The sequence below is a fragment of the Cydia fagiglandana genome, chromosome 18 (assembly GCF_963556715.1).
Source record: "Cydia fagiglandana chromosome 18, ilCydFagi1.1, whole genome shotgun sequence".
NCBI lineage: Eukaryota > Metazoa > Arthropoda > Insecta > Lepidoptera > Tortricidae > Cydia > Cydia fagiglandana.
In genome coordinates, this window is record NC_085949.1 from 2,296,239 (window position 1) to 2,314,490 (window position 18,252).

Genomic DNA, 18,252 nt, shown 5'->3' on the forward strand with positions numbered 1-18,252 from the left:
CGATCAGCACAGATATGGCCGCTAGGTGGCGACAGCGCCACGCGCGGCTTATGGCAAACTCCAAAATTGGGGTCGAACGGATGTACTTTTAGCTACCTGTAGCAAAGCGACGAAATCGCGGAGTGAGCCACGCCTGCTACTAGTCAAATCAGTTTCTTTTTTCGAACTGTCGAAACGATTTTGCTACTATGGAATTTATATGAAACACTAACATGTGACGTGAAGTTGCTTGTCGGTGGCGAAACTCAGTCGCAATGCACTGCCGCCGGTGGACTGACCGACACGCTAGCATTAGGGACAACATCTCTGCCCATGTGCTTTGGAGGAGACTCAACCTTATTACAAGTATATAAGGTCTAGTTACCTGTGCGAACAGCTCTCCTGCCCCGATGTCTCTTGCCTGTTGCTCGTCTAGTTGCAAGTCGGTAGCGAAACGCAGTCGCAGCGCACCGCCGCCGGTCGACTGTGACCGATACGCTAGCGATAACATCTCTGCCCATGTGCTTTGGAGGAGACGCAACCTTATTACAAGTATATAAGGTCTAGTTACCTGTGCGAACAGCTCTCCTGCCCCGATGTCTCTCGCCTGTTGCTCGTCTAGTTGCAAGTCGGTAGCGAAACGCAGTCGCAGCGCACCACCGCCGGTGGACTGTGACCGATATGCCAGCATTAGGGACAACATCTCTGCCCATGTGCTTTGGAGTAGACGCATCTGTAAAGAAATATTTGAATTTTTAGTTACAGCGCCATCTATCGGTTACTTGAGAAACAATTAGACAATAAGGGCCACGCGCGTTGAAGGGTCTGACATCTAGTGGATTAATTAGAAAACTTATATGTCTTTCAGATTTTTTTTTAATGTGGCTCAGATAAATAATCAAAGATTATTAGGTTTTCTCGCTTATTATCGACGTTTAGCTATTCTAATTAGTCGTATTTGTAAGGTCGATTGATAGAGAATGCCTCATGGCATTAAGTTCGCATTTTCTACATTCAGTTTTTCTTTTGTGTAATAAAATTTCAATAAATCATGCTCTGAAAAGTTTGAATGCGCTCACTATAGAATTCTCAAAAGGCTCAGTGGTGGTATTATGTTGGAAAACACACATATAAAATAAGTACAGTCGCCAGTGGCGTGCAGTGGAGATAAGACTTAAATCGGGCTCTAGAAGAGTCATTCTTGAAGGAATGTAACGCAAACTATAAAAATCGGCAACTTTTTTTTTGGTCATTTTGTATGGACTGCCTACCCTAGTGCCTACCTTTTTTTGTATGCACTGCACGCCACTGTCAGTCGCCATCAGATATATCGGTGCTGCTAAGGTGCTCAAAAATATCTGAACACGCCTCTATTATACAGTCACCATCAGATATATCGTAGCGGCCAAGGTGATCACAAATATCTGAGCACGCCTCTATAGTCAAGGCGTTAGAGTGCGCGTTCAGATATTGTGAGCACCTTGGCCGCTCCGATATATTTGATGGCGACTGTATGCGTTAGAGTGCGCGTTCAGATATTTTTTGAGCACTTTGGCCGCACCGATATATGTGATGTCGAATCCAGGATTGGTAGAAAAATAACTCACAAAAGTCAGAGGTGTTATAAAAGCCAAGTGTTTTCCTAAAGCGTTCTCAATGTCATCTAGGCACTCCTCGCCAGCGTGATTTCCAAATTTGAATGTCTAATGCGACGTACGACGAGTGCAACGACCGAAGAACACGCGGAAAATATGCATATTCATTTTTAAATATCATTTTTAACAGCAACAATTAAGTCTTGCACCTTATGTCTGTGTAATAAAGTCTACATTTGTCAAACTATAAATGGTACTCAGAAATATTGACGTATTTTTTGTATAGAATGCACTTTGACTCTCGCTTTCGACATTTTGTGTGTACTGTTAGTGATATATGATATTTCAGACGTCATTGGAATATTACGAATAAATCAGACAGTGACTAAGTGAGATTAAATGAACTAAGTGTTATGTCGGATTGGTGGTAGCGCTCGAGGTTATCAAAAAACTTTGCGAAAAATTATGTAGCATGAAATACCGGTTAAATAACATTTTAATAATGTTTCAATAACGTTATATTATATTATACTATTGGTAGAGAAGATAACGTAACACCAAAGATAAATTAGTACGAGTATAGAGGCGTATTGTCAAAGTAAATTTTGTAGTTACAGTAAATTTACTGCCATCTTTCGACGCAGGATTAAAACTTTTAGAACGCCATTTTGATCCTTATTCTTTCACTGATATGTGTTCAATTGGTGAAATATCAAAACGTGTCGCCACCTAAACTAGTATAGGCCAAAGGTATGGCGCCATCGCTCGAAGAGATGCCTCTATACTAAATTCTCTTTGGTAACACGAAAATAAACGTATTTTAAGATCTGGAATCAATATGAGCAAAGCTCTAAGTAGGTAAGTTACGTAAACATTTAGGTATAGAAGCCCAAAAGTTATTTTAGTCAAGTTCAGGTCGCCGAACCTTTGACCGTTATTGACGTAGTTTTGACTGAAAACCTTTTCACGTATTAACAGTAACCTAATTTTTTTGTAATACCATTTCAATGGCCAATTATCTTACGGCTGAAGGTAAGCTACTCTGCGCACAGTGCGCGACCATTTAGGTTCTAGCGTGTGAGGAATTCAAAGCCCGGTTTGACTATTTATTCGTAAGGACAAACAAACGAGATAATACATAAGAAAACACAAAATAAGATTAAAGTGCCACGAAGTGGCCCCATCGAAGCATGTTGCTGGTGGCTTCCAGCGCTGATCTTTCGATGAGACCATCGCTTGCTTCTCTTTTTCCTCGCGTTATCCCGGCATTTTGCCACGGCCCATGGAGCCTGGGGTCCGCTTGACAACTAATCCCATGATTTGACGTAGGCACTAGTTTGTACGAAAGGGACTGCCATCTGACCTTCCAACCCAAAGGGGTAACTAGGCCTTATTGGGATTAGTCCGGTTTCCTCACGATGTTTTCCTTCACCGAAAAGCGACCGGCAAATATTAAATGATATTTCGTACATAAGTTCCGAAAAACTCATTGGTACGAGCTGGGGTTTGAACCCGCGACCTCCGGATTGAAAGTCGCACTCGCACGCTCTTACCGCTAGGCCACCAGCGCTTTAGTTAGACCGGCGGTCGCCAACCTGCGGCCCGCGGGTCGCATGCGGCTCGTGAAACTATCACTTGCTTGCGGCCTGAGTGCCGCCTTGGCTATTTTGTATGTAGTTAATAGTGACAAACGACAATGTCTCATAAAGCCATAAATATTAACAAAGTACGGCCCGCGTCACCTCCGTTTCTTCTCTCTTCTCACTCTCTGCTAAAAGGTTGCCGACCGCTGAGTTAGACCATCGCTCGCTTACTAACTATAAAGTATTACGAATTGTCAGTTCATTGGTCAAGATGGTAGTTTTTAACTTTTTACGTCGTGTCCTTTGATGAGTAAAAAATGATTCGTATAGAATTTGCTAACTTGCTATAGCACTTAGGATGTGAGCGATAGAGTTGATATTGCATTGAACTGTAATTTTGGACGGTTGTCGCGTTTTTATCGATTTTCCTCGGTCGATAATTGATATTGTTCTTTTCTTTAAATTGAGTCGCTTAACTTCAAACTCGGGTAAATCCATCTGTCAGATTATGCGATTTTGGTATTAAGAAAACGTAATAGGGTAGATATTTGCTGAGAGGGTCCAATGGATTTACCCGAGTTTGAAGTTAAGCGACACAATTGACGAAGTGGAATGAACCCGGATCTTTTTGAAAATGTACATTGGACAATAAAAGGGTGTATATCGTCTTGGGTCGTCCCATTCGTTTTTCGTCAAGTTCTTAAATTAGTCCTATTCTGCTTTCGTCACTCATTCTACATTGAAAGCCACCGACGATTGTGACAAATGTAGAATGGGTGACGAAAGCAGAATAGGACTAATTTAAGAACTTGACGAAAAACGAATGGGACGACCCAAGACGATACCTCAATAGTTAATCTTAATACACCCTAACAAATAAATGGCAACATGCTGAGATGAGGTCATTGTCATTTCGTGTTTTCTTTTCTATTATGTAGTGTCTCGTTTGTTTGTGCTTACGAATAAAAATCTATTGTATTCTATACTAATATGTTTCACAAGGGGGTAAAGTTGTTTGTTTAACCGCTGGTGCTATATTGATAATTTGATACCTGAGCAAGCTAAGGATTCCAAAATTAAGCCACGAGCGAGTGGTTCGAAAAGTGGAATCTTTAGCGTTGCGAGGCTTTCAAGGCATGAGGGTTAAACAAATTTTGCCACCGAGTGAAACACGAAATTTTTCACCACACCAACGCGAGGAAAATACTAAACGTTTCAAACAAAATCGAACCAAATCAAATCCAAATGAACGTTATTGTATCAAATCACATTGCCACTCTTGTGAATAAAGTACATGTTTCCCATCAGTTTATGAATAATCAAGAGAACCGTTACGAGCGGGTGTGGTAAAATAGTTATTTGTTTTACAAGGGGGCAAAGTTGTTGTTTAACCGCTCGTGCTAATATTGATACCAGAGCAAGCGAAAGGTTCCAAAATTGATCCACGAGCGTAGCGAGTGGTTCGAAAAATGTAATCTTGAGCGTTGCGAGGGTTTCAAAGCACGAGGGTTAAACAAAATTTGTCCCCGAGTGAAACACAACATTTTTCACCACACCAACCCGAAGCAAATATTAAATGTAAAATATTAAACAAAATCAAACCAAGTCAAATCCAAATGAATGTTATTAAATATTTATCATCCAAAATCATCATTTAAAAGTCAATTCTACCAGTACATATAACAAAACAACTCAAAATTTGCATTTGATTACAATGATTACTTTGCCTCACATGTGAATTTTTTGAAGTGCAAAGTAAGCCTTTCCGAGCTGGTGTGGTGAAAAATATATTATCGACGGTCGTATATTTTACTACGAACAGCCTCCCAGCTCAGAGGGCCTACTGCGAACCACGCTCGATATGTTGCCTCTCTGTCGCACTTGTAAATTCGTACGTACGTGTGACAGGGAGGCAACACGTCGAACGTGGTTCGCGGTAGTTCAGACATTGAAATCGCGATGCGGTTTTTATGCGTTTCAGTACCGCATTGCATCTGCCAAATTTAAATATAGTGAACAAAACGCGTAAAAGTGACGATAAAATATGTCTATAATTAGACGCTAACGCTTTTACGAGCAATTGGCGGATACCGGCAATTTTATGTTAGCAACATGAATCTAGTATTAAACTGGATTGGGCATGAGTGGTGGGGATAACAGACAGAACGGGATAGTTTTATGTATCTTTCAGTAGGAGTAGCAGCGAAAGCGCTATTATTGTTTGTCCTTGTCACAGTCTCACATTTTATTTGTTCCCCACCTTTTTTTTAGTATTGATAATGGTGGGCAACAAATGAATTCGACCAATCACAGTGTCGCATTTGCGTATGTTTTGTCCCTCACGGAGGCACGCGTATGCCACTTCTATAGGATGCTACTTCCATGGTTAGCAATCATTCACTTTTGCGAGAAACGTAAAAAATCTCTTGGAAAAGTCTCTCTACAGTTTTTATCAATTAGTTTGCATCTTATATCCAACGGACAAGATCGATTACTTTTTTTTTGATAAAAACAACAATTCAGATATTTATTACTAAAATTTAGTATTTTATAGGTCATTATCTGAACTCACTGCAAGAATTGTACAGTCACCACACGGGATAGTTATGCCATTTAGGCTCACTTGCACCATCCTACTAACCCAGGGTTAAGCGGTTAAACCGTCAAACCAGTGTCAAATTGTACTGATAACCATGATAACTCCAGGTTTAACCGGTTAACCCCGGGTTTGTGGAATGGTGCAAGTGGGCCTTAGGGTGCTAAATTGGAAATTCTATAGCGTAAGTATTGAGCAACCAATTTAGCTAATACCCTACGACTAAATGGCCCAACAATCGCGGAGCGTGATGGCACGTGACCAAGTTTAAAACACTAAAATGCACCTTATTACCAAGGGATAAAGTCTAACTAACCTGATCATTAAGCTGCAAGTCCGTGAAGCCAAGTATCTGTTTAGCCCAGCTGATGACTCCCACCAGCTCCCTGTCATAGAGGTCGGCCAGCAGGGCCAGGGTCCTGGCGGAGGGTTCAGTGACCCCGGCCGGCGGGGCGCCGCACGTGAACGGCTCTGGCTCGTACGAGGACTGGACTTCATTTTATAACACTAAGGGTCGGTTGCACCAAATTGTTCGTGTCGTTAAAGAGTTCGCAAAATTTTTATGTATGGAAAGTTTCATAGTGGCGCGCCGGCTGACGTTGATCAGTTTGTCAAATGTGGTTGGTGCAACTGGCCCTAAAATGCACCTTATTACCAAGGGATAAAGTCCTAACCTGATCATTAAGCTGCAAGTCCGTGAAGCCAGGTATCTGTTTGGCCCAGCTGATGACGCCCACCAGCTCCCTGTCGTAGAGGTCGGCCAGCAAGGCGAGGGTCCTGGCCGAGGGTTCAGTGACCCCGGCCGGCGGGGCGCCGCACGTGAACGGCTCTGGCTCGTACGAGGATAGGACTTCCGTTTATAACACTAAAATGCACATTATTACCAAGGGATAAAGTCTAACTAACCTGATCATTAAGTTGCAAGTCCGTGAAGCCAGGTATCTGTTTAGCCCAGCTGATGACTCCCACCAGCTCCCTGTCGTAGAGGTCGGCCAGCAGGGCCAGGGTCCTGGCCGAGGGTTCAGTGACCCCGGCCGGCGGGGCGCCGCACGTGAACGGCTCTGGCTCGTACGAGGATAGGACTTCCGTTTATAACACTAAAATGCACCTTATTACCAAGGGATAAAGTCTAACTAACCTGATCATTAAGTTGCAAGTCCGTGAAGCCAGGTATCTGTTTGGCCCAGCTGATGACTCCCACCAGCTCCCTGTCGTAGAGGTCGGCCAGCAGGGCCAGGGTCCTGGCCGAGGGTTCAGTGACCCCGGCCGGCGGGGCGCCGCACGTGAACGGCTCTGGCTCGTACGAGGATAGGACTTCCAGGATCTGTTGGAATAAGATTTGGTCAAAAATTTCGTTTTTGATACAAGTTTTTATCGCTGACTGTACTTTTTAGGGCTCCGTAGCCAAATGGCAAAAAACGGAACCCTTATGGATTCGTCATGTCTGTCCGTCTGTCTGTCTATCCCTGGTGCCCTAGAGCGAGGCACGTACCTTGATGTCGTCGAGGTGCGGGCGCTGCTGCGGCGGCGGGTCGGCGGCGCGGCGGTACTTCTGGCGGCCCCCGCGCACGCGGTCCAGCCGCAGGCCCTTGCGGAACATCCCTGGTGCCCTAGAGCGAGGCACGTACCTTGATGTCGTCGAGGTGCGGGCGCTGCTGCGGCGGCGGGTCGGCGGCGCGGCGGTACTTCTGGCGGCCCCCGCGCACGCGGTCCAGCCGCAGGCCCTTGCGGAACATCCCTGGTGCCCTAGAGCGAGGCACGTACCTTGATGTCGTCGAGGTGCGGGCGCTGCTGCGGCGGCGGGTCGGCGGCGCGGCGGTACTTCTGGCGGCCCCCGCGCACGCGGTCCAGCCGCAGGCCCTTGCGGAACATCCCTGGTGCCCTAGAGCGAGGCACGTACCTTGATGTCGTCGAGGTGCGGGCGCTGCTGCGGCGGCGGGTCGGCGGCGCGGCGGTACTTCTGGCGGCCCCCGCGCACGCGGTCCAGCCGCAGGCCCTTGCGGAACATCCCTGGTGCCCTAGAGCGAGGCACGTACCTTGATGTCGTCGAGGTGCGGGCGCTGCTGCGGCGGCGGGTCGGCGGCGCGGCGGTACTTCTGGCGGCCCCCGCGCACGCGGTCCAGCCGCAGGCCCTTGCGGAACATCCCTGGTGCCCTAGAGCGAGGCACGTACCTTGATGTCGTCGAGGTGCGGGCGCTGCTGCGGCGGCGGGTCGGCGGCGCGGCGGTACTTCTGGCGGCCCCCGCGCACGCGGTCCAGCCGCAGGCCCTTGCGGAACATCCCTGGTGCCCTAGAGCGAGGCACGTACCTTGATGTCGTCGAGGTGCGGGCGCTGCTGCGGCGGCGGGTCGGCGGCGCGGCGGTACTTCTGGCGGCCCCCGCGCACGCGGTCCAGCCGCAGGCCCTTGCGGAACATCCCTGGTGCCCTAGAGCGAGGCACGTACCTTGATGTCGTCGAGGTGCGGGCGCTGCTGCGGCGGCGGGTCGGCGGCGCGGCGGTACTTCTGGCGGCCCCCGCGCACGCGGTCCAGCCGCAGGCCCTTGCGGAACATCCCTGGTGCCCTAGAGCGAGGCACGTACCTTGATGTCGTCGAGGTGCGGGCGCTGCTGCGGCGGCGGGTCGGCGGCGCGGCGGTACTTCTGGCGGCCCCCGCGCACGCGGTCCAGCCGCAGGCCCTTGCGGAACATCCCTGGTGCCCTAGAGCGAGGCACGTACCTTGATGTCGTCGAGGTGCGGGCGCTGCTGCGGCGGCGGGTCGGCGGCGCGGCGGTACTTCTGGCGGCCCCCGCGCACGCGGTCCAGCCGCAGGCCCTTGCGGAACATCCCTGGTGCCCTAGAGCGAGGCACGTACCTTGATGTCGTCGAGGTGCGGGCGCTGCTGCGGCGGCGGGTCGGCGGCGCGGCGGTACTTCTGGCGGCCCCCGCGCACGCGGTCCAGCCGCAGGCCCTTGCGGAACATCCCTGGTGCCCTAGAGCGAGGCACGTACCTTGATGTCGTCGAGGTGCGGGCGCTGCTGCGGCGGCGGGTCGGCGGCGCGGCGGTACTTCTGGCGGCCCCCGCGCACGCGGTCCAGCCGCAGGCCCTTGCGGAACATCCCTGGTGCCCTAGAGCGAGGCACGTACCTTGATGTCGTCGAGGTGCGGGCGCTGCTGCGGCGGCGGGTCGGCGGCGCGGCGGTACTTCTGGCGGCCCCCGCGCACGCGGTCCAGCCGCAGGCCCTTGCGGAACATCCCTGGTGCCCTAGAGCGAGGCACGTACCTTGATGTCGTCGAGGTGCGGGCGCTGCTGCGGCGGCGGGTCGGCGGCGCGGCGGTACTTCTGGCGGCCCCCGCGCACGCGGTCCAGCCGCAGGCCCTTGCGGAACATCCCTGGTGCCCTAGAGCGAGGCACGTACCTTGATGTCGTCGAGGTGCGGGCGCTGCTGCGGCGGCGGGTCGGCGGCGCGGCGGTACTTCTGGCGGCCCCCGCGCACGCGGTCCAGCCGCAGGCCCTTGCGGAACATCCCTGGTGCCCTAGAGCGAGGCACGTACCTTGATGTCGTCGAGGTGCGGGCGCTGCTGCGGCGGCGGGTCGGCGGCGCGGCGGTACTTCTGGCGGCCCCCGCGCACGCGGTCCAGCCGCAGGCCCTTGCGGAACATCCCTGGTGCCCTAGAGCGAGGCACGTACCTTGATGTCGTCGAGGTGCGGGCGCTGCTGCGGCGGCGGGTCGGCGGCGCGGCGGTACTTCTGGCGGCCCCCGCGCACGCGGTCCAGCCGCAGGCCCTTGCGGAACATCCCTGGTGCCCTAGAGCGAGGCACGTACCTTGATGTCGTCGAGGTGCGGGCGCTGCTGCGGCGGCGGGTCGGCGGCGCGGCGGTACTTCTGGCGGCCCCCGCGCACGCGGTCCAGCCGCAGGCCCTTGCGGAACATCCCTGGTGCCCTAGAGCGAGGCACGTACCTTGATGTCGTCGAGGTGCGGGCGCTGCTGCGGCGGCGGGTCGGCGGCGCGGCGGTACTTCTGGCGGCCCCCGCGCACGCGGTCCAGCCGCAGGCCCTTGCGGAACATCCCTGGTGCCCTAGAGCGAGGCACGTACCTTGATGTCGTCGAGGTGCGGGCGCTGCTGCGGCGGCGGGTCGGCGGCGCGGCGGTACTTCTGGCGGCCCCCGCGCACGCGGTCCAGCCGCAGGCCCTTGCGGAACATCCCTGGTGCCCTAGAGCGAGGCACGTACCTTGATGTCGTCGAGGTGCGGGCGCTGCTGCGGCGGCGGGTCGGCGGCGCGGCGGTACTTCTGGCGGCCCCCGCGCACGCGGTCCAGCCGCAGGCCCTTGCGGAACATCCCTGGTGCCCTAGAGCGAGGCACGTACCTTGATGTCGTCGAGGTGCGGGCGCTGCTGCGGCGGCGGGTCGGCGGCGCGGCGGTACTTCTGGCGGCCCCCGCGCACGCGGTCCAGCCGCAGGCCCTTGCGGAACATCCCTGGTGCCCTAGAGCGAGGCACGTACCTTGATGTCGTCGAGGTGCGGGCGCTGCTGCGGCGGCGGGTCGGCGGCGCGGCGGTACTTCTGGCGGCCCCCGCGCACGCGGTCCAGCCGCAGGCCCTTGCGGAACATCCCTGGTGCCCTAGAGCGAGGCACGTACCTTGATGTCGTCGAGGTGCGGGCGCTGCTGCGGCGGCGGGTCGGCGGCGCGGCGGTACTTCTGGCGGCCCCCGCGCACGCGGTCCAGCCGCAGGCCCTTGCGGAACATCCCTGGTGCCCTAGAGCGAGGCACGTACCTTGATGTCGTCGAGGTGCGGGCGCTGCTGCGGCGGCGGGTCGGCGGCGCGGCGGTACTTCTGGCGGCCCCCGCGCACGCGGTCCAGCCGCAGGCCCTTGCGGAACATCCCTGGTGCCCTAGAGCGAGGCACGTACCTTGATGTCGTCGAGGTGCGGGCGCTGCTGCGGCGGCGGGTCGGCGGCGCGGCGGTACTTCTGGCGGCCCCCGCGCACGCGGTCCAGCCGCAGGCCCTTGCGGAACATCCCTGGTGCCCTAGAGCGAGGCACGTACCTTGATGTCGTCGAGGTGCGGGCGCTGCTGCGGCGGCGGGTCGGCGGCGCGGCGGTACTTCTGGCGGCCCCCGCGCACGCGGTCCAGCCGCAGGCCCTTGCGGAACATCCCTGGTGCCCTAGAGCGAGGCACGTACCTTGATGTCGTCGAGGTGCGGGCGCTGCTGCGGCGGCGGGTCGGCGGCGCGGCGGTACTTCTGGCGGCCCCCGCGCACGCGGTCCAGCCGCAGGCCCTTGCGGAACATCCCTGGTGCCCTAGAGCGAGGCACGTACCTTGATGTCGTCGAGGTGCGGGCGCTGCTGCGGCGGCGGGTCGGCGGCGCGGCGGTACTTCTGGCGGCCCCCGCGCACGCGGTCCAGCCGCAGGCCCTTGCGGAACATCCCTGGTGCCCTAGAGCGAGGCACGTACCTTGATGTCGTCGAGGTGCGGGCGCTGCTGCGGCGGCGGGTCGGCGGCGCGGCGGTACTTCTGGCGGCCCCCGCGCACGCGGTCCAGCCGCAGGCCCTTGCGGAACATCCCTGGTGCCCTAGAGCGAGGCACGTACCTTGATGTCGTCGAGGTGCGGGCGCTGCTGCGGCGGCGGGTCGGCGGCGCGGCGGTACTTCTGGCGGCCCCCGCGCACGCGGTCCAGCCGCAGGCCCTTGCGGAACATCCCTGGTGCCCTAGAGCGAGGCACGTACCTTGATGTCGTCGAGGTGCGGGCGCTGCTGCGGCGGCGGGTCGGCGGCGCGGCGGTACTTCTGGCGGCCCCCGCGCACGCGGTCCAGCCGCAGGCCCTTGCGGAACATCCCTGGTGCCCTAGAGCGAGGCACGTACCTTGATGTCGTCGAGGTGCGGGCGCTGCTGCGGCGGCGGGTCGGCGGCGCGGCGGTACTTCTGGCGGCCCCCGCGCACGCGGTCCAGCCGCAGGCCCTTGCGGAACATCCCTGGTGCCCTAGAGCGAGGCACGTACCTTGATGTCGTCGAGGTGCGGGCGCTGCTGCGGCGGCGGGTCGGCGGCGCGGCGGTACTTCTGGCGGCCCCCGCGCACGCGGTCCAGCCGCAGGCCCTTGCGGAACATCCCTGGTGCCCTAGAGCGAGGCACGTACCTTGATGTCGTCGAGGTGCGGGCGCTGCTGCGGCGGCGGGTCGGCGGCGCGGCGGTACTTCTGGCGGCCCCCGCGCACGCGGTCCAGCCGCAGGCCCTTGCGGAACATCCCTGGTGCCCTAGAGCGAGGCACGTACCTTGATGTCGTCGAGGTGCGGGCGCTGCTGCGGCGGCGGGTCGGCGGCGCGGCGGTACTTCTGGCGGCCCCCGCGCACGCGGTCCAGGCGCACGCCCTCGCGCAGCATGCCCGTGCGCAGGCACTTGCGGAAGCGGCACGCCTGGCACGCCTTGCGCCGCCGCTTGTTGATCTCGCACTCGTTCGACGCCGGGCACGTGTATTCTATGTTGCCCTGTTCAAATACATACGTCAATTCATCTTGTTCGAATACAATTGTAAAACAAAACCTAGAAAACGAAGTTCAAGAATAAACTTGAATACCTTGACTCTGACCACGCTAACTTAAGAATGCATACATATCCCTATTATTATATAGGAATTGATAAGATAAGCAGACATCTGAAATCCATAATCAAACAAAAGCTAATTTATGATTACATGCCACAATGTTGTAGAAGCAGTTTAAACCTTAGGAACTTGGAGAAACAAAACTAAAGGGACAGCTATCTTACCTGGATTGTCCTCTTAAAGAACGCCTTGCAAGCTTCACAGCTGGCGACTCCGTAGTGGAAGCCAGACGCGACATCCCCGCACACAAGACACAGCCTCCTGGGTGCGTCGTCATCTCTAGCGCTCGGTGCAGCGGCGGTGGTGGAAGAGCAGTGCTGCTGGTCAGGGCTGGTGTTGCCGACGATGCCCTCGCCGGGCGATACACAGTACTTCACCTCTTCTTTGGGCTCAAGTTCCATCTGGAAGATGATGAGGTGTTTAGTTGGTTAAAAAATAAAGTTGAAGCGGTAGTAGAACGTAGAGAGAGCAATTTGGAAAATAATAAACCAAGCTTAGTAAATTTGGGGAGACAGTCTATCACGAGACAGGCCGGACACAGAACGGACGCTTGAATCAACTTACTTAGGCGAAGCCACTCAGGATAGAGCTATAGTTATTCGTTGAGAGAGTACTTCCTACATGCTCTTTCGCCACTCTTCTATAATCTTGCGTTTGTACACATAACCCACTTAAAGAAAGTCGGTAAAGCAGAAGGCGCGAAACTCTTCCTCTCTGACTGTGTCTGAGCGAAGTATGTATTTGTATACAAATACAAGAGTTCTTGCCCTATGACGGTCATCCTAACCAAAAATGTTATATACTACATTGACCTTAGCAAATAAACCAAACTTTAGGTACCGTGAGTACCCGTGAGTTTAAAATACACAATACAACATAAATGGACCATACGCAGAGTGAAGTACAAAAAATGTCCTTCCAATCTGCCAAAGTCAAGGACATTGACCCATTTTTTGCTGTGACATAAAATAAAGTAGCTTGAATGTAAGCTGGCTAAATATTGCATTTTATTTTTTTCCATGAATTCGTGCTTCAATGTTTTAAGAATAAGGCAGACTTCGCTAAATAGATGTACGAGTATGTACTATTGCTGCCTTCGCTTTGTCGGCTTTTCTATTTAAATTCTATGGAGTAAAGTTAGTTCCAACGGCTGCCGCTATCATTAATGTTTGACATTCCATAAGACTGCGTGTATTTGTGACAATCAGCGCCACTTCGCACCCTGCCAATATACCTGTAGAAGGTAGAGAGGCAATAGAGAGTACTCTCTCCAGGCAGGTGTTATGCCTGTGGACTGAAGTCCACTGAGAGTTGGTCGGAAGGTATATACCTATATGGCAACTGACATTTAAAACTCCGTAAGCGCGATGTAGGCCTGTTACTAATTGCGTTCTAGCTCCCTAACGCCATCTGTTAGATTATTGTGGCACTACGTCAACATTGACAGCTAGAGGAGACGCCACATACCAAAACACTGTAAGTTAAAAATAATCAAAATGGTCTCATTAAAAAGGTGCCTAATTGCGATTGCCTTTACAAAACTTCGTGGAAATGATTTGTCCATGATTTGTCCGTCACGCAGTATGTACTCGTAATACAAATTGGGGATCCTTTTTTCCGCCACGGACCGTGTAATACAAATTGGGGTTCCTTTTTTCTGGCGACGAACAATGCTGATGCTCTGATCAGTTTTTGTTGTCCGGCATAATTGCGTGGCACATTTGTATTGTTTTTGGCTTGTTCAAATATACTTTGCCAATCTAGATCGTGTGTGTCTTTCTGTCGTAAAAAGGACACTCAGACTCAGAATTCTTTATTGTTTACAGATAGGTACTCAATACTCGATATTTTATTGCAGACGTAAATGTAGATGTGAGTTTGCTCTATTCTCTGCATTATCTTGTTGTATTGATGTAAGCAATGAAGAGTATTTATTACACAGTGTAAGAAGTAACAGAGAACCGACGCCTTTGATGTTTGCGTAAATCTCCTACATCCATACTATAGCTACCAGTCCCCTGGAAAGTCAAGCATAAGATATAAATATTATTTTGTATTGTTTTCGAGCTCCCGATATTTCGACGCAGTTAAGAGTACACTCATCTTGTTCACGGGTAATTGTAAGCGGGTGGATGGGTATAAATCTAGTGAAACTAGCTGTTATCATTCAATACTATAAATATTCTGTCAAAAACTACGAAGCTTAACCACCATATAGATCGATGCAACTATTCAACTCCAACTCGACTTATTTACAGACGTACAATACTTGTAATACAAACCCGTATTCATACGTACAGTTAGTCACACGTAGTAAACAAACGGGCATGAATGAAGATAAAGGGTCGGAATTTGCATGTCCTCGAATGCACAATGCGCCTTTACGTAACATGTTGTGCAACGCGTGCGCAATGGAGGTCATTTTATACGTTCCGCGTGGAGACAGCGAATGAATCAACATTGATACGCATTTTGAGGGTTTCAGATATCTACAAATATAAATCATATAATATATACAATTAAGGTCATCATCATCATCAGGGACTTCCGCTTGTATTACAAGCTTTTTGATAAATAGGGCACTGGTCTGGCTTTACACATACTCGTACTCCACTTACAGAAGGTTGGTGGAGTAAAAAGATTGAAGCTGTTCCTTGCTGGTTGTGTCTGAACACTCTGAACGATGTATGTATACATATACGAGAGTTCTTCCCCTATGTCGGTCTTCCCCGCATCCCACGTTCACCTATATTATTAATTTTATACCGACACAACGTTAGCGGGATGTAGAAATTGCCTCGCTTGCTACAACGACATCTAACGGACGCTTGATTCAATTTACTCAGGATAGAGCGAGCTATAGTTGTTCGTTGAGAGCAGGGATGTTGCGAATATTCGCATCCGCATCCACATCCGCGGAACATCCGCATTACTTTCAACATCCGCATCTGCATCCGCATCCGCATAAAATCGATGCGGAGCATCCGCATGATGCGGATGTCGACCAAGTCGGTAATAGGAACGTATTAGCGGCGGCGCAAGTTACCGTTTATTAAATAAAACGCACCTATATTCTTGCGCAAATACTAAACGTTTCGTTTTCTTAAATAAAAAATGCTAAAAATGTACAATTTGACGTTTTCTAAGTACCAAATCTTGACATCCGTATCCGCATCGGCTTCCGCGGATGTCAAAAGATCTGCATCCGCAACATCCCTGGTTGAGAGTACAGTGTAGATCTGTTCATTCACAGTTTGTTATCTGACAGCCCCTAGTTTCTAGTCAACACACCGTTAGCGCGATGAAGGAATCTCCCCGCTCGCCACAGCGACATCTAGCGGACAATCTTACCTCTTGTTGCATAAGCATGGGGCGCGGGAGCGGCGGGGAAGCGTGAGCAAGTTGTTCCGTTGGGGAATACTGTGGTGGTGGTTCGGCCTCTTGTTTGACACGGCGGAGCAGCTGGTCGCCCGTGCCACTGACGGCCGACATCATCGAAACCTGGAACAAGACATAATATGTACAATATTTATATACAATCTTAGTAGATTTTCAGATGTAGGTCTTACAAATTGGGAATAGGGAACTCTGGAAGTAGCACACTGATATGTTGGGTAGAAACGATATGAATAGCAATAATATGGAATGTGTATTCTCTTTGTAACTTTTGAGCTACGCTACACATATCATAATAGTATTTTATACAAGCGAGCCTTTAGCTGAGTACCGTATTTAAGTATAGGTACTATAGACCGACCGCTTAAATGAGTCCTCGCCTGCGGGGTACGGGGGCGACGGGGTAGGACTACTAAGGGTGGCGGGGAAGGTGCGGGCGCCGTACGCCTGCCGCGAGGACTCATTTAAGCGATTGGTCTATAAGATTGAAAAGCTTGATCATATCATATCACTATTGTATACAATACTTTTGCTATGAGTCAACTGAAATTATAGGCACTTTTTCTACTATATACAACGTATAGTGGTATATGTTGAAATTCCGTGATTGTTCGTTAGGGGCTATTCATAAATTACGTCATTTCAAATTAGGGGGGGGGGTCTGGACACCGGATGACGGTAGCATGAAGTAGGAGGAAATGGGGTCATTTGAAGCATGATTTTTGGATGATTATAGGGGGGGGGGGGTCGAAAATCGTCAGAAATCGATGACGTAATTTATGGACAGCCCCTTGACGAACTCAGCTGACGAAGAGCAAGCTAAAGAACATCTAAACATGCTAAAACGTTTACATTTAATAATAATACAGTTTTAAAGTATAAATACATAACTCAGTCCATTAGGCATGACCTAGTTATAATATATAAAGTTAGAGTAAGCATAAAAGACTATTCTTTGGCCAAACAATGAGTCTGTTCATTTAAAAAAGTTTTATGGGTTAGTCGGTCGAAAGTTGTTATGTTATAGCTAGTGTTTTGGACTCGAGTCTTCTACAGTCTTCACATTTATGACTTGATTTAGTTTCTAATGGAATGGAGTTATTCATAAACGTCTGTCAAAACGAATAAACCGTTTATATTCGTTTGTCCCTATCCGTTACTTTGGCATTTCTGTTTGTTAGAAAAAGACAAAATTTAAGTTTTATGACTAAGGGGGTTAGACTTATGTTTCAGGTAAAGATTGAGTTCTTTTAAACTTTTTAAAGACTTGTTTCAAGATTCTTACTTAGAATCTATCACTCAAGTCAAAGCTTTGTTCTTTCCAAATTTAGTAACTCGATTGATAAATAATAATTATTTATTTATTTATTTATTATAGGAGTCAATAGCATAGCGCACCAATGAGACTCGAAAAAATCTCTCAAACGTCGAGTCTTTAGGTACTAAATTCTTTAGACTCAAACCTAACCAACACTAGTTACAGCGCCTGACCTACCTCAACAGTTTAGGCGTTCAAGGTCTACCAAAATAGCTAGCGGTGACGTCAACTGATGACGTCGCTTTTCAATGGCGAGGCGATTTCCTATTATGCCTAGTCGTAGGCTTATTTCGCGAAATATTATTACAGAGGAGCGACATATTTTTTTTTAGAGTACGGTATTATTTAGATGTCAGGTTACATTATACCCTCCTAAGGCCCAGCTATACAAATGAAAAATGCAAAATTTGTCACAGAAATTTGAAACTACAATGTAGGAAATAGAGTTGATTTTGCGTTGTTTAATTTCTAAACGAAACAAAGCAAAATCAACTCTTTTCCAATCGAATACGATTTAAATTTCATTGAACTGAATAAGTACTATAGGTAGGACCTTGGGCCTTAGGAACATTATGGAAAATATGTGACGTTATCTATGAAAAGGGACCTTATTTTCGATGGCGCTTACGCCAATATTAACGATGCTCCGTTATAAATATAATGCCGCGCGACGCTGTGCGGCGTAAGCGCCATCGACAATAAGGTCCCTTTTCATAGATAATGCCCCATTTATTCACACAATTGGATGTATATTAACAATAAGTATATATGCTTCGTTTCACTTTTATCGATTTTTTGATCATAATAAAAGCTATGAGCAAAAAACATATTCCATACAATTTTTTAAATGCTAAGTTTTATAATTATTAAAAATTCGAAAGAAATGAAACGAAGGGGCAAATGCGGGAACTAGATATGTCAGTGTCAAAAGTGACGTTTTTGTTTGATGTAACGTCACATTTGACACCGACATATCTAATCCATATCATATCTAGCCGTAAAACCTGACGTATCTTAATGTTCGAATCGGGCTGTAAGATACGCTTCAATAAGGGCTCGTAGCGCTACGCGCTACGCCGTAGCCCGTAGCATTACTTTTCCTACGAGTACTAGGTAAGTACGTAGCAGAAATCATAAGCAGTGAAATGAGTATAGTACAAGTACAGTCAGAAAATTGTGTCCAGGAGGTCAATTCAAATTTACA

General features: G+C 50.5%; 1 protein-coding gene across 1 annotated transcript in view; it reads right to left on the minus strand.

The window, feature by feature from the left end:
* The window catches only part of LOC134673269 (steroid hormone receptor ERR1), a 50,280-nt gene that overhangs the window by 5,410 nt on the left and 26,618 nt on the right, over window positions 1-18,252 (minus strand). Inside the window, exons 2-6 of the mRNA XM_063531234.1 lie at window positions 15,686-15,835; window positions 12,499-12,735; window positions 12,006-12,218; window positions 6,892-7,077; window positions 551-712 (exon numbers count right to left, since the gene is read on the minus strand). Coding sequence (XP_063387304.1) covers window positions 551-712; window positions 6,892-7,077; window positions 12,006-12,218; window positions 12,499-12,735; window positions 15,686-15,835 — 948 coding nt within the window. The remainder of the gene's footprint in view (window positions 1-550; window positions 713-6,891; window positions 7,078-12,005; window positions 12,219-12,498; window positions 12,736-15,685; window positions 15,836-18,252) is intronic.